This window comes from Eurosta solidaginis, chromosome 2 (assembly GCF_040869045.1).
Source record: "Eurosta solidaginis isolate ZX-2024a chromosome 2, ASM4086904v1, whole genome shotgun sequence".
Taxonomy (NCBI): Eukaryota; Metazoa; Arthropoda; class Insecta; order Diptera; family Tephritidae; genus Eurosta; species Eurosta solidaginis.
In genome coordinates, this window is record NC_090320.1 from 14,196,016 (window position 1) to 14,219,936 (window position 23,921).

Consider the following 23,921-nt stretch of genomic DNA (forward strand, 5'->3'; position numbering starts at 1 on the left):
TGAGGGTCAATTTATACCAATAATTTTACTTAATAACTACTATTCGTTGCATACCCGTAGGCGCTGCGAAAATGCATTTTCTGCAAAAAGCGCGATAACAGCGACTGTTGTGGCCACATTTTACGCTCGCGCGAGGATTTCACTTTTAAACGCACACAAAGGACATAGAAAAAGTCATTAAATATGCATTATTTATATGAAAGACAAACTTTATGATTATTTAATTATTTAAAATTGGCATAATTTTTCACTGATTTTTTTTACTTCTCTTTTCTTGCCTTACAAATTTGAATTAAATGACATTTTCTCATATGCGTTGGCGTGATATTGTCACAATTCGCCTTGCATTTGGTCGACAGACTGACAACCAGATTCAAAAAAAGTTGGAGAGTGCGATAATATCAGCAATCGACAGTGCCATAAGGCTGACATATAGGCATGTGTATGTGTTTACTTTGATATATGCAGGGTCGGATCAGGCATGCTTGAAAGCACCTAGGAAGTGTAATTTCTGATCTAATATCCTTGAATATCCCAAAATTTGTCTTTGTGACAATAAGAGTAAGCATGAAAAGTACTACTAGTTCTAGTTTTTTGGCTGGTTGCTGTGCTGAATCGTCTCTGAACAGAAATGGCGCTAATACGCAAAAATTTTATACCAAACCATGTAAATGAATCAATGAAAATTGTGTAAGAATATTCGCTTTATCTATTCCGTAGAGTTTATATATTTAAGAAGCTCGCTCAGCCTGGCGTCCTTTAGTTTTGGGAGACTGTCGAAAGGATTTTCCACGAAACTTCATTCTGCCTCGACGGCGCACTTAGCAATCGCAGCGTGGGAATATTTCAGCTACGGCATTCTGTTCCCACCGCATTCACGTAGCAGGAACCCTTACAGTGCCGGTCGGTAACGTTACTTCATTGTATGATAGCAACTTGCTTTAAGAAACTCTAGAACTGCAATCCCTTTTACTTACTATAAGCTTTCCTATGCTAATATTGAGACTTTTGTCCTTATATAAGACCTTGAGTTGCAATAATCTCCTGTGCTCCTAGCTTTCTCATTAACCTGTGTTTTACGATGCCCAACACCAAAGTGACAGAAACGCTATGTCAGATATATGATCAGTATCTACATTAGGAACTAGACTTGGCGTTGTAGGTATTAACTCGAAGAACAGCATAGTAATCAGTAATGTTTTATGTGGCTCATATATTGAAGACATGGCAGGATGACATATTGATGTCGTCATGCGGAAAAGTTGCCAAGATTTCCACTCACATTCTTCAGACCATTTTAGATTCGCCTCAGGAAACTAATAATTTGAGTCTCGGAATATAGATTGTATGGAAAACTGTAGGATTGTTTCTAGCCGTGTCTGTATGTACGCTTTTTCCAGAGGTCCTTACTTCAGAAAACAAAGGCAATATGAGATGCCCTTTCTCTTGATAAGAAGATCGATCGCTGGTACACTACATGTATTCAGGCTTCCCTGGCATTTTATTAAGGAAGACCGAGTTTTATTTCCACATCTGAAGAATTCACCCTAACCCCTGCGATATACGCTCATTCTCAGTAATCCCTGCATGATTCCGATGAACACATTAACGGTTAACGATGTTGATAGTCCTTTGGAAGATATACAGATCCTGTACGTTCCGGTAACAAGCACCATAAAGTTCCTAGCCCAACTATCTTGGGAACTATTTAATAGGACCACGGTGACCTTCTAGGCCAAATTTTGAAATTATTATTTATCTCTGGCCGATCTCGAGATTGAATAGAGTTGGGAACATTGTTTTATCATGTATACTATTTCTAATTGCTGTTTTTATGTACGGGTCCCTTTTTCGCTCTTATTTGGAATTGAAATCTATTAATAAAGTTTTGGTTGTAAAGATGGATTCTGGCTATTAGCGAGCTTTGGGCAATTTTGGTCGTTGTGCTTTTGTTTAGCCATATTTAAATAAAATAATTTATTAAAAATAAACAATTGTGAGCACACAAAGAAATCTATTTGTACTAAGGCACTATTACCGGCAGTTGCTACCATACGCCAGATGGCAGCGCAAGCTGTAAGTTTTAATAAATTGATTTCTGTTGATAAAAGACTTTTATATTGGTTGCTCAAAATGCGCACGGGTCCGGCTGTCTGAATGTCTTTATTTTCTCTCACGTTCTTTTAGATTTCCATTATGTTTTAAATGCACTTTAGTAAGTCTCGCGGCACGGTAGCATGATAATCTGACAAGGTAACAGACTTTTTCGGATCTAGTAGACTAAAAAATTAGAAAGCTAGAACTACCAGAAAGGAAAAATATCTTAATATCGGACTATGAAAAGCAGATTATGAGAAAGTGGCTCGCGTATTCTACAGAGAACTCAAGAGATGAAGTCGTGAAGAGGAGTTAATAAAGTAATTCGAAGTATTTTATCTTACTGCATGCTTCCCTGCATACTTAGTCCTCTATACTGCGCCACTGATTGATACGGCCCTGTTCTTGTTTGATTTAGTATAACTGTGTGTCTCATGTATGTTAAAATTTTCATTCTACTGTCATTACTTTAAGTTTATTCTCTTTACATACTCATGCTCCCTATCCAAACACAACTGACAGCTGCCTCCCCCCTCAACAGTTAGGCTTCAGTGTTGTGCATGCTTACATAACATGTCATAGACTGTAGATATTGGATTTGACGGTCAAGGAAAGTAAAGGTGAATAAGAAAGACACTAAAGCACTGCTGGCAAAAAGGATGAGAAGCATTTGTGTTATATAATTACATTTGAAAAATTTATAACAGCAATCATTAAGAAAATGTAGCTAACGGTATATGGACGTAAATATTGTGAATGTCGCGCTCGTGTGAGTCATTAATTTAGTTCTGTTCGCCTCTAACCCATGAACTCTTTAGTATAGTTATTAAATATACATTAATTATTAATTAGTCACGACAGGCCAACCCTATAAACAATGCAATTAACTAATACTTATTCACGTAGTCGCTGTTGTAGGCAGTTGCTCCAAAGGTATTAAAATACCCTTTCCAAAGGTTTCTTAAATTTATATCTAGTTATTGCTTAGTATATTTTCACATATGTTGTTTATAGAGTAAAATCGCAAGTACCAGTGTATCCAAGAGACTTTGCCCTACTCGAAAATTGGTTTGCGCCCATTTAAAAAGTGGTCATCGCTTTCCCTTATCATTTTCTATTCTACGTCTATCTTTCATTTTTTCTTATTCTTATTAATATTTTGTTCCATGTTCTCGCTGCCAGTGGAACACCTAATCTCGCCCTCACTTGCACGCCCACTTCTATTTCCACTACCACTCCAGCTCCCACTTCAACTTCAACTTCAACTTCAACTTTAACTCATACTCAACTCCAACATACACGCTCCAACTCTTACTACCACTACGCAATTTCTTTCTACCTAAAATCGGTCCAGTAGTTTAGGATGAGCCTGAAAATTTTCAAGTCTTCATACCTTCTTCAGTACTTGACATCACTAACGCATTGAGGTCCATAAATCTCTAAGAAAATGTTTCCCTTGGATATTCCTAGAATGGTTTTCCCGAAGTGGATATTGTTGTTGGAGTTAACAAACGGAGTTCTTTACTATTTCGAAAGAGTGGCTATTAACAGTTAAGTGGCAGTCAAATGCATTGGCTAATTTTTCGATGACTGCGAGCTATTTTTTTCGTCTTTGTCCACCACCAGTAAAGCTTACTAAGGCTAAAGCCTCGAGCACGTATTCGAACCCACCATCAAGCAAATCAAATAGGCCGAAAAACAAGAACAATTCTTCCAAAAAAATTTTGTTTTAGAGATTGCAGTGTAAAAAGATCTCCATTAATTTTGGCTCTGATAGTCCCTCATATCAATCAATCCAACGTCGTTTGAATACATTTTTTCAAACATTCGAAGATTTTTATTGTAAACTGTAAAAGAAAATTGGTAAAATCAACCGCATTACCGGTAATTTTAACGTAAAATTCTGTCAATTTTAACCCCTTTGGATATATCTCTTTAATCAACTACGCACAAATTGTTGATTTTAAATTGAGCGTCTCAAAATTGAAATCAATAAAAAAAATTTATTATACGTAAGCCATAGCCCTGTTAACTTAACAATCCTAACTGTCAACCTAACAATACCAGTGAAAATTATAGTTAGCGGATCAACAGTAAAGGCTGTTGACATGACAGATATTTTTGTGGCATTATTTTCATAAAAGCAAAGTAGTAGCTAATGCATTTGCATAATATTAACAGCTGTGCGCTGTTAAAATGACCATAGAGAACAGTACGTTTAGCAAAAAAAATAAGTTGAGTTATTTGAGAATCTGTACTTTTAACAGAACATTGTGAAATTGAGACAAACAATTTTTCTTCTGTTGAAATTACTGAACTAATTTGCTTTCTTAAAAGCAAAAAAAAAAAAAAAAACAACTCGGTTGACTTAGCCATATTGCGGTTGATTTTACCGAATGCCTGTTAACGCAAGAAGGGCAACTAGCAAAATTGTTTCTGGTATTGCACGAAATATCTTTGTGTTTCCAAATTTTGTTTTTGGGGAATTATTTCTTTTTTACAATTTCACATTATTAATAGGACTTTATGTTCTTTGTCCTTTACCTGCCTTAGACTTAAACTAAACGGCTTCCAGTCTTAAATATTTCCCGTATTCCGATATCTCCGACCACTCACAACTCGTAGTTGTATACTTTACAAATGAAAATTTTATACTGCATTTTAATTTAGCCAAAAACCGCCATTGTCACCATAAAAATGTCATCAGAAAAACATGTGAAATATGGAAAATGCGACAGATTAAAATGACAGCACACAAGCTTACGCCTCCGATCCCCGCGTATTCATTTGATAAATTGCATTTGGGCATTCGCGATTTGGGTATTTGGAATTGAGGTGAACACGAAAAATGCGTTTAAAGGACGGTCGGAAATCTCAATAATGCAATTTGGTTTAAATAATGAGCCACTCTGGGATTGGATTGAGATAATGAGGGTGGCAATTATTGTGGCAGAAATTACTGTTCATTTGATATGTAAACATGCATCATATTGGCTTCAGTATACAAAGCGCTGCAAAAGGATTTGGGTAACTCTTGTCAAATAGAATGCAGTTGGCAATGGACGTGTTTACATTTGACGCCATTTAGTTTCTGATTTTTGACTTTTTAAAATTTGATGATTTAATGTGGGGAAATGTGTTATTTGATATTTTGTGTGCCTCAAACAGGATTAAGTGAAAATTTAATATCGCACAGCAATATCTAAGCAAAACATACTTCATAATCTAAATATTTGAATAAATCCATATGACAGATTTGTTTTTGTTTTTTTAATCGCCCTACCGGGTTAAGGAGCTTAGAATATACCCGCGGTAGGTATGCCTGTCGTTAGATGCGACTAAAATACCAAATTGATTAAAGGGATTGTGTAGCACATTTTCAACCTCACCTACCCGTGGCGAATCCTGTTTCATTAACAGCCGAAGATCTGGCGACCCCGAAACCCTGATGAATCTAGGGGGTGGGAGGGCGGTATGGCCTAGAAGGCTTCATGTATTCATACCAAATAGTTCCCGAGATGGTCGGGCTAGTTACCGCAACGTAGCGGATCTACATCCGGCGAAGGACCCCAAGGCCTTCGGGGAGTATCCTTATCAGTACTACGAGAACAAAAACACCAACAGATTTTAATTAAATTTAACACTGAAAATAATAACTCTAGTTATGTCAACAAATCGGGTTTGTTACTCTTGAATTAAAAGAAATTCGGCAAAGTTAATCTCATTCTAATCAATCTCACCCAGTTTTGTTTTTACCAAGAACACAAATTGTTTCAGTCATTTCAACGGAAGATAAATTCTCAGTCTAGAGCATCACGCAGTAAAACCAGGCAGGTGATCTCAATAGTACTACAAAAACAAAAGTTACATAATTCGGTAATGAATTTTAAAGTAGTAGGAAGGGAACATTTTTGGTACTATTTTGCTACTTTTTTTTAGTAATTTAGCAATGTAATGTGCCGAAAAGTGCCAAACTTGATATATCTCACACACTCGAATCGGGAACATGACAGAAAAGTGATGAGAAAACAGAGACAATAGGAAGAAAAAGTGGAGGAAGTTGGAGAGAAGTGCGAAAAGTAAAGACAGCAAGAGGAAGAGTGGGAGTGAGAGTAAAAGCCAAAGTACGAATAAAGGTCATGGCTTGGGAGAAATTAGCAAAACAAAGTTACAGGAAGAGTAAGAATAGGGAAATTTATAGGATAGGGAAAATTTAAGGATAGGGAAATTGAATGGGCCGATTAAGGTAAACCAGAAAATGAGAGTGGAAAGGAAACAAGAGAGCATGAATAGGGTTAGTTAGAGGTGCGGCAGGTGGATAGCTAGATAAAGTCGGAACCATGTGGGTCCGGTTTGATCATACGACTATTTCGTGCTTGCCCAAACGTTTCCAGGGTCAGCAGGAGATGTTTGAAATAAAGTTTTAATAGGCCACATATATCTTTTTTTAAATCAATGAACTTCTATAAGCTCTGACTTTTTGAAGCATCGTTGCTTTGAAACCTCTGCAGCTTTATATTTTTATGCCAGCCACCATTTCTGCTTAATGAATCTCTTTACGTTTCGTTTACATAGATAAATGTTTGGTCTCGTGAACGCGCACCGCCGATCCATAGCTTTCGTATCACAAGCCACAGATAGTCTCCTGCGATTTTATGAAATTGTTCAATCATCTCATTGATGTCAAAAGTCTCTTTTATGAGGGCGAGTATTGTCAAATGCGACTCTATTTTTTAGTAGTTGATTCACCTGTCTGGTTTTATTACGTAATAGTGTACAGTTAATAATTTTCTATAAAATGACTGACTCACAAAATAAATACCTTTAGAATTATAACAGCTTTGGCAGAAATTACAAAATTAAAAATTCAAACATGTGGAAACCCTCTAAAAACATTCGCATTGGCACCATCTAAGCCAACAGTCTTTCCTTTTTCACTACTCTCGTTGTCCCCTCATTGTCCTCTTCTTATCCCTCTACTTCTAGTTTACTCTATCTTCCAACTCTACCACCCTCTTTCTCAAAAGTTACGCTCCTTCTTCCTTTTCATTTCCAAACCCCTATCTTTCTTTACTTTTACCAGTTTTAGCAGGAATCGATCCTATTTTCTTGAACCTTTATTTTTTCATTAGCCCTTTCGCTCCCTCTTGCTGCCATCTTTTCCTCCCTGCGTTTTCCTTTACGTACTTCAACTCTTTTCCAGTTCCTCCTACATGATATTTCTTTTGTTCTCTTCCACTACTTTTTCCCCTTCCTTTCTACATCTCTTCCGTGCTCCTTCTTGCTTTCCACATGTTTCACTATCTTTTTTTGTTGTTCCGTCCACCACTTCAGCTGTCTATTTCCTTTTTCATTACCCCTTTCCCTATGGGTTCGCCTCTCAGCAAGTCCAGGAAAGGTATATATCCTGTAGATTTAGAAATTCCAATATTTCTATGTTCAGTGAACAGTTTTGCAGATCACAAAGGAAACTGAAACGATCCGCCTGTGGTGCGGTCTAGGGCTGATGGGGTCATGCTCTTTGGTTGATTCAAATGTCATTGTCAATATTTCACTGATCGATGTCTTTATGAAGCAAACGGCAATACTAGGGTAGCCTTAATTTTGGGAAGTTGATCCTCTAGAGTAGCGTGCATGTAGGCTTATTTCTTATGACTCTTCTGTCACAACAAAAACGGACTGCGTACAGCCCTACCCACATTTATAGACTCTCCTACGCATCTAGGAGCGTTTTGCGTGTAAAAAAATAATAAAATTGTAAATATCGAGAGCTCATTCAGAGTTTCGATAGTTCCATTTTCTCGGACAGCTTTAAAATGGCTTGGGAGCAAGCGCGGAATTGTTGGCAATACTCTCGACCGTGTACATATCTCCCTGCATCTAGGCGGAATGAGACTATTCCGAATACAACTAATACCATTAAGAAGGTAGTCATATTCTCCGATAGCCGATAGATAGTCTTTTCAGGCTTTAGGATATTAAGTATGGTTTGTGTAGGTAGTGTGCCTTTATTCTAGCGTGTCTACATAGCGTTTGTTAGATTTGGCTGCTTGCCAGTCATATAATACGGGAAAACCGGGGAACCAGCAGCTACCACGTCCATGTCGTCAACTTTTGATGTAGCCAGAGCGAAGAAATTGTCGACAGCTCTGGGACTCATAAAAGGGTGCATCTCTAAACACAGTCCTGCAGAGTTTCTAAGCAATGCGGTCAACATTAAACGAAAAACAGGCTACAGTCATTCTAAGGTTAGTTCAATAAGGATCTCACAAAGAGTGCGTGTGTACATAGTGTTAACAGAATTTGTTTGACGAACAATTGGAAAAACTACAATTAGATACCAGGACTTATGTCAATGAATAATTCTGTCCTCTCGTAAAGTACTTACTAGAAGCTTTCTAGGACCTAGCTTAATTGCTGCCTCGAGATCTAGAAACTTTGCCGCCCCTAGTAGCTGTAGCATTGACCGCGCGAGAGCAAGACACGAACACAGAAAGTTGTCAACCATTTCGTCCTGCAGCTCACGCTATAGCAGTTCTTAAGATTATGTAAAATAAAAGGAAAAATCAGCCGGCTAAGCTTTCAAAGAAGACCAGTAACATCCTTTGCCGGCTTTTACCTGCAGGCGGAGAAAACTATAAGCTAAACAAGTTTGTTTGAATTTCAATTACTTCCTATAAAAACTAAGCCAAACATATTAATTTCTTGTAAACTCGTCGAGATCCGCCCACTTTTAACCTACTTCTACTTTGGCAATATTTTCGCATTCCATTTGACTTCCACGCCCACAAATGACATGCTCAATCCAATTTTTTTTTTGTATGTCAATCCATTGCCGGCAATTGATTAAGAACTTTTGCCCTTTGGCTGATTCGTATGCTCTTTATTGTTGATGTTACCAAAAGCATGAACACTAAAAACTGTAAATCCTTTGTTGTGGTTTCAACTGTTTGTGGCATTTGCTCATTCCGCAAAATCCACTTTGATTCGCTGTAAACGTGTGGAAATGATATTTTATTTATGCAAACAGTCGAGTTGATACTTTTAGCCAGAATTGTTTAAGTGGATATTAAAATATAAAAAATTAAATAAAATAGCAGCAACAACAACAACTTTATCCTTCCACTAAGAGTGAAATTACATACAACCAAATACATTGGACACATACACACACACAAACATATCAAGCAATCGATTGTGACAAATTGGCTCGTTAAATAACAATTACTTTGCTTGTAATACTCATTTGCTTGTTGTGGTATTAATTTTTGTTGCTGTTGTTTTTTGGTCGCGCTTGTTGACGTTTATTAGCCGTTGCTGGGCAGCTGCACTGTTCAACTCTTCCATAAAGACTTAGCTTGGTTGAATCTGTTTTACAGATTTTGGTTTTTTAAATTAACCACGGAGCCTTATCAAAAGGCTAACTGATATTGAGCGAACTGCGAGCTTACACTACCCTAAAACCACATTTACACATTTACGATGCGCGTACATTGCGTATGCATTTAAGTAGAGCTTTATTTCCGTTAAAATTTTTATTTCAACAGCTAGGAAAAAATATGGCTTTTCCCAAGGCAGCCTAAATTTACTGTCCTGTCCTTTAAGCTCTGGGTTCCGTCTGGAAAAGAACCCAGTTAGGTCCATACGAAAAATTCAGGCACTCGAGATAGAACTTGTAGCGCACCCATTAGACGGCCGATTTATTAACCGATAACGCGCCATCGATTTTTCGATAGAATTTGGGCTCAGTAAAAAAAAGTTCCACTACGCATTCCCAAAAAAATAATTTTCGAGCCTGCGAAAAAAAATGGCGAAAGGGTAAATTTTTCACCCAAAGCACTCCCTAAAACCAAAATTTTTTTTTAAACTGATATCACCAACGTTTTAAAACAGTTTAAAAAAATATATTTTGGGTTTTAGGGAGTGTTTTGGTCGAAAAATTTGCCCTGTCGCCATTTTTTTCGCAGGCTCGAAAATTTTTTTTTGGGAATGCGTAGTGGAACTTTTTTCCTGAGCCCAAATCCTATCGAAAAATCGATGGCGCGATATCGGTTAACTTTCGTCCATACAAATCGACCCAGGTTAATGTACATAGGTAGCAATTACAGTATTTTAAATAATATTTTGATACGTCAGACTTTTGAATGATGTTGTTTTTTGAAATAAAGCCTTCAACAATATCTGAGATAGGGCGTGGTCGCTCTTACAAACGCGATGATCGGACCTCCGCACAGTTGCCGCTATTTTGTAAATATCGTTGCTCACGGCATCCATAATGTAAGCGTAGGGTAAGTGTAAGTAAAGGCATAACGTGTGGCAGTGGTTGGAGGAAGGAAACGGAAACAGTAGAAACCGAAACCAAAACAAGACGGCGTGGTATGGATTTACCATGGAAGTGTTAAAGGTGTGTTATCGATATGCACCGTTATCGATGATTTATTCTCTTGTTATGTATTTATGTGCTATCGAAGGGTCTTAGACGATAGTTATCGAATTGTGATAAATTTTCTATCGATAAAAATGTTATCGATCATTAATCGATTTTCCATCAAAAAGTTGGGAGAAAGTTATCAATGTATTTGGAAAGTTTATCGATTCGATATCGAAATGTTATCGAAAATATATCGATTTGTTATGGAAAGAGTTTCAGCTCCAAAAACTCATAGATGTGTCATCGAAAATATGTCGATTTTTATTGAAGAATATCGATAAATACCACTAATGACGAGCTATTGTTTGTTACTCATTTATTATTTAGACGATTGTTCTCAAATTGTGAAAAATTTGCTATCGATAAAAAATGCTTTCGTTTATTTAGCGGGTTTCCATCAAAAAGTTGCGTAAAATTTATCGATGTCATCGAAAGTTTATTGATTTGGTACGGAAATGTTATCGAAAACTTATCGATTTGTTGTGGAAAAGTTTGCAATTTTTTATACAAAAGCTGAGATGTGTTATAGAAAATTGGTCGATTTTTATTGAAGAATATCGATAAGTACCGCTAATGACGAGCTATTGGTTTATTATCCATTTATTATTATGCAATTGTTCTCAAATTGTGCTAAATTTAAATCGATGATAAATGCTATCGATTACTTATCGAATTTCTATCAAAAAGTTATGAAAAATTTATCGATTTAGTATCGAAAATTTATTAATTTGGTATCGAAAAGTGGTTGAAAATCTTTTATCAAAATCTTAGAAAATCGTTATCGAAATTTTTCGATTTTTTATCGTTAAACCGCAATTCAGCACAAAACAATAAAAAACGTGCATTTTTACCTTCTCGGCACATCGCATCAATCAACGACTAGCCAGCAAGTCTCACACCGGCAGGTTTAGCGTAAACCACCCGTGCACCGTTTACAGATTTACTTCTCGCCAACTTACCTATCCAATCGGATATTCGGGGATCCATGTGAGTGGTTATCAAATCGTGTGACACCCAGCATTACGGCATAAAGGCAGACTCTGGAGATTATCAGGCTTAAAAGCTTGCCTACCAAGACTTGCAGCGATCGTCGGGGCAAGGTGGGAAGGAAATAGAAGCTCTTACCATATTTACCTGCAGTGGCCAAAAGGAAGGAAGCACAAATCGAACTAATGGTGTCAGTTTTGTGGTGGAGCAGAGACTTCCTTCCTAAGTAGTATTGTTCATGGCTATGAACGAGCGTTTAACCATAAAATGCATTAAAGTGAGGTTTCTCAATATACAATATATCTGCATCTTTAAGCCAATTAATAACACGACTGACGTGGATAGGTATTCTTTTATGAAGAAATAGAAAAAGTAAGAATGGGAGCCCCTCTATGGCATCGAGAACATGCTTAACAACTTTACCGGTGTTTAAGGAAGGTGTATTTGGTCCTACACTTGGAATTTGCAGTCAACTTGAATAGTTATTGGCGCTTTACAGCCTATGCGAATTTGGCCATCTCGGAACAAATTATGCCTGCTTTCTATCTATTTAGCCATAACTAACGGCTGTTTTCTGTTATCAGCGTCTATGGTATCGGGCTCGTCTTCTACCTCGCCACAGCTCAAACACGCTTTGTACGACAGTTACGAAGTCATTATTGCTGAAGTTTGTCTTGGTCTTAGGGTCTGCGGTATACTGTGCTGAACTGGAAATTAACAGATCCTACATACTGGCAGATCACTGTAGCGTTTTTCAGGCGAAAGAAGAGTAGCAATGGAAGAAAATAGTTTAAATTCTAGCCGTGTCAACTTTTGTATTGACAGCTAAGCAGCAAATAAGGCAAATAGTCTCACATAGCATAGCAACTAAAACCGCGGATGAACTAGCTAAAAAGGGTGCATCCCTCGAAGACTGCTCTATAGATTGGCCGAGATTAAGAGAATGCGTGAGTTTCACATGATCTACCAAGCGGAAAAGGCGTGGACCTAAGTGCGGGGCTGTAAAGTGTCGAAGATCATGTGTATGTCCTACAATTATAGACTTATAAAGTTATTCCTATCATTAAAAGGAGTGGACTAGTATTTGCCAAGAGGACGGAGCTATTTTATAACATAGGACCTGGGTTTTGATTGGGTTTTTTGCAGTTTGGGCGTTAAAAAAACTTCTGGTAGCAATGCTGACTCATTCAGTCTTCCCCACGGATAGGCTACTTCAATCTAACATAACATTTCCGCGGTTCTGAAACCTCCAGGTTTCTCCCGGATTTTTCCATAAAATTCTTTAGCGTTATTCTTATCAGCCCGCATTTGAAGCTGCACGCACTCGCGCATTTCTGACTTACTGTTTTCTTATTCTCAATAGGCGTCTCTATCGCACAAGGGCGAACGAAACCGAGTCACCTTGTGTGAAGCACCAGAAGGTGTGCGCTTTTTATTCATCTCTCTCTTTATAAGTAAAAGGACAGTTTCGGTACATGATTACTTGGCGTGCGGTGCTCCTGGCTCGCATCATTAGTTTTGGCGCCGATTCCAACCACAAAATTTGCAGGTTAAACATTTATTTGATTTATTTTCCAAATTTTCTTAAAACTCATTAGAAAAGTACATAATTCTAATTGACTTACCTTCTTGGCAGTAGTGGAAGACGATCGCCAAACAACCACAAACGCTTCTCACCGAACCATTTGTCCATAGACTTAGAGCTTGTATAGTTTGTAGCAAAAAGTAGAAATGCCTCAAAATTTGTTTCCAAAATAATTGAAATAATGCGCTTTAAAGATTTTAACTGGTTACTGTCAAAAATCGGTGGGTTATTAAAAACTTGCATTTGTTTATATAAAACTTTCACTTTCCAACACTGTTTAAGCCCGATGACATGACAACAAGTATATGAATAGTTTTGTGTTGTTGCAAAATGAATTTTCGCCACTTTATTGCACACAAATGTCAAAAACTTTAAAACGATATGCAGTGTTGCCAACTGCTGCATGTGCATATGTTTGTAGCTAACAACAACAATTCGCACAATAACAATATTTAATTGTTTTTGCATATATTTAAAACGATTTCAGCTATAAATTTTAATAAAACTTTTTTTTAGCTTAGTTTAGCAACAGGAAGTCTGCTTTTAATTAAAAAGATTTCTTTATTTATTCGCAAAGCTTCTACAAAAAGGAAATGCGCACTAAACACAACAGTCGGCCACGTTTTGATGTTGCGACGCGTTGTTGTGGCAGTTGTTTGTTTGCAGAGTGGCGCCTGGTAGCGCCAAGAATCAGCGCAAAAAAAAGCAAAAGTTTGTTTATTTCACCTTAACGTACATCAGAGGGTGGCCTAATGCAAATATAGCTTGCTGTCTAGAGGGGTGCGCGCAAGGTAATAACTAAAGACAAAGCGACGACGGTTACCGCTGGCAACACGACAGTTGGTCGCTTTCATATGAATTTATTATTTTGTTGTTGTTATTTCCTAAGCCTATTTCATGTCGGCGCAGTCATATTAGTTGTAGTATTTTTGCCTTCATGCAGAAGTATTTTTCTTTGACTTATTTATAATTTCTACTTCATTTCTGCAATGATGTTTGGTTAGTAATTATATTTGTTGTTGTGGGCTTTTTATTAATAAACACTGATTGAGTTAATGAATATGGATGTCCTTAGCAAAGTAAGGAGGGTTTAAACTTGTTAATAAACAGAGGTGGGCATACAAAAACTAACGTTTATTGCCTCAGAGATTTTCAAGAAGCTTTAGATGACACTGTGAAATTGCCGTAGCTCCAACTGAGGAGGAAGTACCCAAGCGGTTTGTATTCTTTATTAAATTTTCTTTCTTATGGCCATTTAAATTTGAAATCGTTCAAATGTTTAGCAACATGTTGCTTCAACTTGCCCCTCGTAAAAAGCTTAACATTTCATACTGATACTTCAACTACCCACCATTAATCTGTTCATTGTGTTAGTGTTCAAGAAATAAAGTTGAGAAACTCTTTAGCAACATGTTGCAGAAACTAGCTCCTTGCAAAAACCTCAAGATTGCATACTGATACTTCAAGCCTACACTATTAGTGTGTTCATAGTCTTTCTTCTCAGGAAATAAAATTGAGCAAGTCTTAACATTGCACATTGACACTTCGACTTTCTACCATTAGTGCGTTCATAGTTCTTCCAAAAAAAAAGTTGAGCAAGTTCCTAGCAATGTGTTATGTCAACTTACTTCCTGCATAAAGTTTAACATTGCATACTAACACTTCGAGCCTTCACCATTCGTCCGTTCGTATTCTCTGTATCGAAGAAAAAGAATTAGTCAAATGTTTAGCAACATGTTTTATAAAGTTTTGTACTCGACAAAAGCTTAACATTAACATTGCATACTGACACTTCGAGCCTCCGCCATTAGTTCATTCATTGTCTAAGTATGCAAGCAGGAAGAAAGCACAGAGCTGGTCCTAAGCAATATGCTGCATTGCTACCCCATCCTTTCCCCTGAGCCAAGGCTCCACCCGACCCGGTTCTACAGCTGCGTAGCGTGGCCCCTTCAGGCCCAGATTCTCCTCGCAGCCTACGAACCGGCAAGTACAGAGCTGGCGCACCGCACCCCGGCACCTTACTTTAGTGTGCGAACACGGGATTGGCGATGTAGAGCAAACGAGCCAATCCCACTTCCAGAGGCAAAGGGGAGTGCCGTAACGGCACTGGCCACCCTTCGCTTGCGGGGGCAACGGATCGCGCCTTTAAGGCTATCTCGTGCCCGTGGGGGCTCGTCGCCTTAAGGCCGAAACCGATTCACCAGCTAAAAGGGTTACCGCTGTGCCGCCAGGGTGCTCTTCCCCTCAGCCCACGGATCGGCCTACGGAGTTCCGGCTGGTACAACTCCGCGTCCCGCCCTGCCGTGGTGCAGGCATGGAGGCGGTGGTGTCCAGCTAGCAAGCCGACACTAACTATAATTCATTTCCAGGTCCCCCTCTATCTCTATCTTCGTCTTACTCTATCTCTTTCTCAGTATTCTCCTTCCATCTTTTCTCTTATCCTAAGTTCTTCTCATACTTCTTCATCCGTTGTTGCCACTACTAGAGGGTGGTATGTATTTTGTTCCAATCCCACTCCGAGTCTCAGTGACAGTCTTAGTCCTAATCCCAGTCCCAGTCCGTCTCTGGTCTACTTCGGGGAAAAAAGGATCGTAAATACTAGCATAGGCAAATTTATATACCAAATTTCAGGCAAATCGGATAGGACGTATGTAAATAGGTATGTGGGTATTATTAATTCATGTCTTTTTGTTTCCGTTTCGCATGCATATTTATCAGTTTTGCCAGGTTGATGCGACTAAATCGAATATCACAATGAAAATTACTTTAAAGCTCTCAGCAACAGCTTTTATTTGATATCCATATTGTATAAACACTGTCTAGGGGTACATGGGCCCACGTTTTGGCCTATATCTCGAGACCGAGTTGTTGATAGGTGGAGGTTTGTTAAGCGTTGAGATCTAAAACTGCTCAAGTACAGAATGAAAATCATCAGCTGAGTATTATACATAACAGTTGGAAATAATACATATACTACATTGTTAAATAAGTGAACATTTTATATAAAGATTTTTTTATATTTATTTTTATTTTGTTACGAGTTAAGATAAGATAGGACAGTAATGAAACGTAATTAATCCAAAATAAATTACAAATATTTAGTTTTATTTTCGTGAAAATACTGAGGCATGGAATCTTACATTTGAGCCCCGTTAGAGAACCACAAGTTGTTAATTAAATAGTGTGATTGAATATACTATTTCAACCTTATTGAAAAAGTTAAATCAGCACTTTATTTTAAAAAGAATAAGAAAAATTGAAAATTGTTTAAAGGATAAATTTAATTTTTTTGTATACATACTATCCCCAGTTTTATAAGATACATTTTTCTCGCACCAAACTTCACTTTCTAATGGAACATCCCTTCATTATTTTATTCCAAAATGCCCTATATTAGTTTAAATTCAATGTATTTTGACGTGAGCTGAGACGTTTATGAAGCAATTCTGAAATGGAACGTTCAGCCGAGTTAGAGTAATAAGTCACAATTAGATACAAAAACACCTTCCAGATTAATTATTATTAATCCATTCTCTTATGGCACGCAGAACTTCTGGATCACCTACAATTGCATGAAGTTTCTTCGTATATTCGCCGTCCCCCTTAAATTTCGTATCTATTACCACCGAACAAAGTTGTTCATTCGCGACGCCCGGTGCTCCAGGTAATCCAAAAAAAACGTTATCATTACCGTCAATACAATACATATTTTTTTCTTTGGGGTAATCCACACATTGCTCTGGTTCTACTATAGAAACGTAATATGTAAAACAACTTCGGCGTTTATGTCCTCCTTTCCATTGAACAATTTGCATCGGTGTGCCCACCGGAAGTTGACTTGAGCAAAGCGGTATTGCCCTCACTCCATCATCTTCAATAAAGGGTATAGTCAGATTAAGTCCAGCTATATCCATATAGCCTTTGCAACCATTTATATAAAATACGTCTTTCACTTGGCGTTGTTTTCTTCTGAAATCTTTTGTATTAGGTACAACGTTGAATGATTCTTTACTATATCGTTTCAGGCATTTCGCAGCTGTGATCACTATTTGCATAGAAACTAATGACCCACTGCATAAAGTTCGGCGGTCCTGATTGTGTTCTAATGCTACCAAATAACGCAGATCATCAGGTTGCGAATTTATGCGGGTTAATAGATAGCTAAGCAGGATAATCAGGATCCCGATGCAATTGTGCAAGTTCATTTTTTTCTTGACTTTTGCCGCTACTTGTTAAGTATAAAGAAGTTTAAAGTAACTAAAGCAAGAAAAGTTTTGTGGGTGCTATTTATACACAGTGGCGAAGCTTGATGAAATTTTCGGGTGCAAATGCACGGTTAGAAATCTGAGCCTAAATTTTTAACCATTCATCGGTTTAAACACTTTTTGTAACAATTTGCTACTAAATTGGAGACTGCACAATTTACTATTGTCATTTTTAATTTTATTCGATTTCAATTTAAATCGTGTTGAAACAATAAGTTTAAAATATTGAAATTGTTTTAAAACAAAATCAAAAAAGTTTCAAAAAATGCAGAAGTACAAACTTGCAGTCATTTCTGGGTCTGAAACAAAAGCAAAAGATTTTAAAATTCTAAAAATAGAAATTGAAATAGAAACGTATGATCTTAAAACTTATCCTAAGAGTTTAAATTTTGTGCTGAAAATCAAAAGTAACAAATTTTATTTGTGAAAAGTGCTGCAAGTAATCGAATCTTTTTCAAAAAATTTCGTTATACATACTAACACCTTGTAATGTTTTCTTACACCGTAGGTAGAGCGACGCTTTAGATCTCTGGCTCAAAACTGGTGCGTTTCTAGTAAGTTCGCCCTCTATATTTGCATGGTTCCATTGTTTTAGTTGCATTAACTTTTCTATAGTTTCGAACTAGATACATATTTCCATTTTGGCACTAGTTGGTTTATTGGAACAATTTCGGTAGTTCCAAACTAGTGTTAAAATGACAGCTTACTAGTTTTCTTGGTACTATTTCGGTGGTTCCGTACCGAAGAGAAATTCGAAATGCTGCTTCTAAAACGATATTAAAGAGCATTTATCGATACTTCCGAGCCAGTGGGAAAGTTTTGGAAAAGAAATCGCATTCACAGTCCAAGTTACTTAAAGCTGGTAGCAGGTTTTTTGTAGCTAACATATTTCTCAAAATAAATATGAAAAACAAAAGCCCAAGCTGTCGATTTTATAACTGGGTAAAATCTTGTTAGTATCGAAGTTTTACTTATTTGGAAATTTAGGTCTAGTTCCGAAACAGAAATGTGTATCACTTGTTATTGATTGAAAGAATTTCAGGGAACTATTTTTTTTATCTCGTAAGTGTAGACTTCTCCAGTTGCAAATTGAAACCCAGTTCTACGCACTCATCATCAGGAAGACCGTTATAATCTATTTCAGATTTAGGTTCAAACTTTTTACCGTGTGTCAGCCAAAATTTCAAACCAATTTTTTATGGTTAATGCGTCAAGCGCAATACAAATTTTAAATCAGCTTTTGATCTACCAAAACAACAAATTCCAGGTTTTTATGTTTATTCCAACGCAATGAAATTAACGCGTGTTTGCTAAAATATTTTGCTATTCAAGGGAAAATTTCATTGTACTTAATTGCTCGTTTTTATATTTGCACAATTGAATTGTGGTATTAAGTTTACATAAGTTAAGTGATATATAAGACTTATTTCATATTGCCGTGGTATGGTGGGAGTGTACTTCGCATACCACACCGAAGGTTCTGGGATCCAAGCGTATTTCTGGTTGGTTGGAGTGGCGATCCCAATTGACTCCAATTAGCGCTCATGCGCCGTTTTGATACCACAAACTCGTGAGTTGACAAATTAAAAGGTATTGTAAAAAGACTAATAGACATTTTCACGCGCCTCAGGGAAAACCCATCCCCCTATATGCATCCCGTGGAGTTTTTAAATTTGAGAAGCTCTACCGTCCTAACATCCTTGAGTTCTGGGAGGCTTTCGAAAAAGGGCAAGAAACTTTATTCTGCTTCCACAGTGTGCTGGGCATTCGCACAGCAGATGCTCAACCGTTTCCTCCGCCTCCGGACGCTTGCAGCTGCGACAGGAGGTATTGTGTTCCAGTCTCATCCGCTTGTACCCGAATTGTCCAATGCGCCGCGAGCACCACAACTACTCTGGATATATCCCTTCTGTTCATCTTAAGGACAGCTGCCGATCATTTTTCGGTATATAATGACCACATGCTCTTGGAAACTCTACAGGTCCGCAGCCGATTCCACCTATTGTTGGCCTCACTCAAACAGTGCTGGGAGATGCGACCCTTGATGAGTCTCAGGGGTGCAAGGGCCTCCTTCGCTCCTGAGACATCAAGAGCCGCTCCACGTCGTGCCAGCTCATCCACCATCTCGTTACACTGTATGTTTCGATGCCCTGACACCCATATCAGGGTAACGATCTGCCGGCTCTTCAGAATCATGGCGCTCTCCCTACACTGCCCAACCAGGTTTGATGATATCGTCTCTGACCCGAGGGCCCCAAGAGCCGCCTGGCTATCGGAGAAAATGGCCACCCTGTTACCGTTACCTTTAATAGCCATTAACGCTTTACACGCCTCTTGGATAGCTAAAATCTCAGCTTGAAACACGCTTGTCGAGTCGGAAAGCCACATACATAAGGACGTGGGCGGGACAGTCGCAAATACTCCCGCTCCCACTCCGCAAACCATTTTAGAACCATCTGTGAAAACCGAGATGTCGAATCTCTGAGTGATCCCCCCTTTCCAATGTTTCCTTGTGGGGAAGAGAATTGTGTAGTTTGTGTCGAAGACTTTCCATGGACATATGTAGTCCGTTTTTGACAAGGTGCGGGAGTCGTTAATATTGAGCAGGATACGGCCGTGCCCGTATGTACGCTCCCTCCAAAGGCCCAACTAAGCGTATTTCTACTATGAAAAGCTTGTCTGGGTAAATGCATCTTCCTTGCATCAGTTTCCGTTTGGAATCGGCATAAAACATGTAGGGCCGTCTGCCAATTTGTAGGGAAAATCAAAAGGGAGCAAAACGCAAATTCGACGAGAAGTTCGGCCTAAATCTTGTCGGAGATAAATCGCGCCAAGCACACATTTTTTTCTATTTTATTTATTATGGTTAATGCGTCAAGCGTAATACGAATTCTAAAACAGCTTTTGATCTATCAAAATGACAAATTCAAGGTTGCTATGTTTATTCCAACGAAATGAAATTAGCGCTTGGTAAAATAATTTGCTTTTTTTTTTACAAAGGAAAGTTTAGTTGTACTTAATTGCTCGTTTCTATATTTGTTCAGTTGAATTGTGGTATTAAGTTCACATAAGTTAAGTGATATATAAGACTTATTTCATATTGCCGTGGTGTGGTGGGAGTGTGCTTCGCATACCACACCGAAGGTCCTGAGCTCCAACCGTATTTCTACTATGAAAAGCTTTTCAGGGAAAATGCATCTTTCTTGCATCAGCTTCCGTTTGGAATCGGCATAAAACATGTAGGGCCGTCTGCCGATTTGTAGGGAAAATAAAAAGGGAGCAAAACGCAAATTCGAAGATAAGTTCGGCCTAAATCTTCTCGGAGATAAATCGCGTCAAGCACTAATTACACTGTGCAACAGCCGGCTGGGTATTGGACCAAACCCACTTTTTTGTAGAGATTGAGGCTTAAGTAGACAAAATACCATCTCCGTTTTTCGAAGTTAGCCTCCAAAAAAAGATATCGGCTTTCGAAAATCTACATTTCCAGATTTTTATTATTTTTTGTTTTTTTTTGTTAACGCGTTCAGTAAATTGAAAAAGTAAAAATGCGGTCGTAGTCCGCCTTTTTCTTTTATTTGAATGGCTGAATACTTTTTTTTGAAAAATTTAGTATACAACTGTTATACGATGTGAAAAGTCAAAACTTCGAAAATATGAAAAACCTCATATTTCCGAATATTCGCAACCCATATAAAAAAATCTTAATATTGCTGTGAAAGTGGTTAAATGGCCTTTATTTTGATATGCACATCTTTAAACTTTATGAAGAAAATTTTGGCAAGCCCCTGTTTAAGCCAAAAATTCCACTTTTTACCAAAAATTTATTGTAACCAGCACAATTTCCAGCTGGTAAAACTGCTGAATATTAAATAAATCATACACCTGCATTAAATGTGCTATTTTCAAATCAAAGCACTGCGTTTTTATACTTATGAGCTCTTGACAGTACTTATGTCCACTGTCCGTTAAAGGTTTTTATTACTAAGGTTCTTTGAAATCAGCGTGATGACAATTTTCGAGAGTATGTCAACAACCTAGTGGAAACGTTTTCAAAAGCAGACGTTGATATGACTATAAAAGTACATTTGATGCATGCTCATCTCGACTGGTTAGAGAGAAAACTTTCTACCAAATCCGATGAACAGGGAGAACCCTTCCACCAAACAGCTAAAGCAATGGAGTCTCGATACAAAGGCAAAAAGCTAAATGCCATTATAACTGATATATGTTGGTGGCTAAAGATTGCTGAGGGAAGCTTGGACGAGGACCAGAACGAAATTGACGGCGACCAATGCCTTAACGGTTTAGATTAAGAAAACAATCTTGTTTCAAACAATATGTAAAATCATTTGTAATATGTATATCTTTTAATAAATTTAGCTTAACAAAACACAAGTTTAACTGCAGTTCTACTGTATAGTCAAGCTTTACTTGATTTAATTGTACACAATTTTTATGTAGGGACTGATTTAGTTGTCGTTTTTACACACATTTAAATAAAAAAAAATAATAAATTTCGAAATGTAGATTTTCGAACTTCGAAAACCGATATCTATTTTTTGGAGGCTAACTTCGAAAAACGGGGATAGTACTTTTTATACTTAAGCCTCAATCTACTCAAAAAAGTTGGTTTGGTCCAATACCCAGAAAAAAGGTTGATTTTGTCGCATAGTGTTATTATTATTCTTTTTTTTTTACTTTTTTATGGTTAATGCCTCAAGCGTAATACAATTTCTAAATCAGCTTTTGATCTACCAAAATAACAAATTCAAGGTTCTTATATTTATTCCAAGTGCCAAGATTAATTTCCTATACTTTTTGGATTACCGCCAATAATTGCATTGTAATTTGTTTAAAATATTACTGACAGATATGCATCGAGTGTAATTCATATCTTTGTGTGATGTAATTTCTCTTTATTTCCGGGTCACGGCTTATTTTATTCGTCATTATCTGGGTTGGCAACACCTCTCACTCATAATAAGTATATATATATTTTGCCACTCGGTTACAAAAGATTGAGGCTATCAATATCTTATGGATATTATAATTGTGAATGTTTAGAGTTTAAGACATTTGGATGTCCAGCAGTTTATCTTAGTCACTCAGTAACTCTGAAATTGCTGCGTGGAAGGATCTACTGCCTAATTTTTCGAAAGGTATTCCCTGCGCTCCTTTTGAACAGTTGAAATTTAAAATAAGGATCTGCTGACTATGTTTTTGTGAAAAAGGTGTAGTGGTCAAACGCCCCTGGGAGCGTAGATTTAAAAAAAAAGTATCATTATAACTCAAATCATATTGATCTTAGAATGTGATTGAGTATATGGGAGCTCTATGGATTGCTGTTGTAAAGAGGATTAGAAAAGTGGACAGTGCAACACCCTGCCGTGGAAAGACATATTTTATCGCTATGACTCTACGACTGTTTACCTAAGCCCATAATATTTGATAGGTAGGTCCCTTAGATTTAGGTTTCGTAACCCTTTCTCTGTCTTATTACCTTCCAAACTGCTCACACCCTGTTATTGTTATAAATCTGAGCCTCTTTAATGTTGTAACGTTTGATAAGTACCACCTCTCGCCCTAGGGAGAAGCTAAATGGATTGTGGTAAAGTGAGCAGTATCAGGATCATTTTCACATCATTTTGAAATAGTTTTTGAACTACTTTTGGAATTATATCGCGAACATTTCGGGATAGCTTTGCTACTATTTGGATCCGTTTCGGCAGCGTTTCGGGGAAAATGTGACCATTTTGTGCCGTTTCGGGACTGTGCTTGGAACAATTTCGCGAATATTTTTAGATTATTTCATTACTATTGCGGCATTGTGCTCTGGATCTCCCATGGCTATTTCATGAGCATTTCAGGTACTGTTTGGGACTGGTTGGGGAATCTTTTTAGGTATACATATGTATATCAAGATTGTGTAAAGATAATTTTGGGTTCGTTTAGTAATTGTGTTCTGCATCTTTTCGAGTGCTCATTCTCACTTATATCATGGACAGGACGACATAACAGCATCAGGCCTACCACGCGTGTAAGTTGCGTAAGCTATTCACTACAAGAAATGTATTTCCATCTGCACAATGGTGTTGACACCGCGGGTTTCTCTATATTGATGCCCCGCGTCCGACATGTTTCTCAACAGAGAGGGTGATACAATGTTGGTTGCAGTATTGGGGAAATTTAAAATTTTTTGTTTTTCAAAACTACAACGGTTTGCTATTTTCAGTTAATACGATAACAGTCCATATTTGCTAAAGGGAAAATAACAAAAGTTCCTGTTAAAAGAGCTCGCGGGGTGAGGAAGCCTTTTATGGCTGACTACAGTCTTTGCAATGCATTAGAAGGGCTCTTAAAAAATGTTCCACGTCACCTGTACTTAGAGAAAATTTTGGTATCTGATAGCCGCGTAAACTTGTTTAGGATTGAGTCATATTTGTATTTGTATTTTATTAAATTTTCTTAGCACAACAATTTGGCAAAATTATTTTACAGTGCTAGTCAGAACAGTGACAGAGAACAAAAACGAAAATTCAATAATATTTCAATA

At 37.6% G+C, this 23,921-nt stretch overlaps 1 protein-coding gene and 1 long non-coding RNA gene across 2 annotated transcripts in view; one reads left to right on the forward strand and one right to left on the reverse strand.

Annotated features, from left to right (window-relative positions):
• LOC137239325 (cyclin-dependent kinase-like 1) overlaps window positions 1–87 on the reverse strand; it is a 54,172-nt gene extending 54,085 nt beyond the window's left edge. Inside the window, exon 1 of the mRNA XM_067764499.1 lies at window positions 55–87. Within this exon, the coding sequence (XP_067620600.1) occupies window positions 55–77 (23 nt within the window). The 5' untranslated portion in view covers window positions 78–87. The remainder of the gene's footprint in view (window positions 1–54) is intronic.
• The window catches only part of LOC137239337 (uncharacterized), a 222,814-nt gene that overhangs the window by 96,073 nt on the left and 102,820 nt on the right, over window positions 1–23,921 (forward strand). The window lies entirely within an intron of this gene.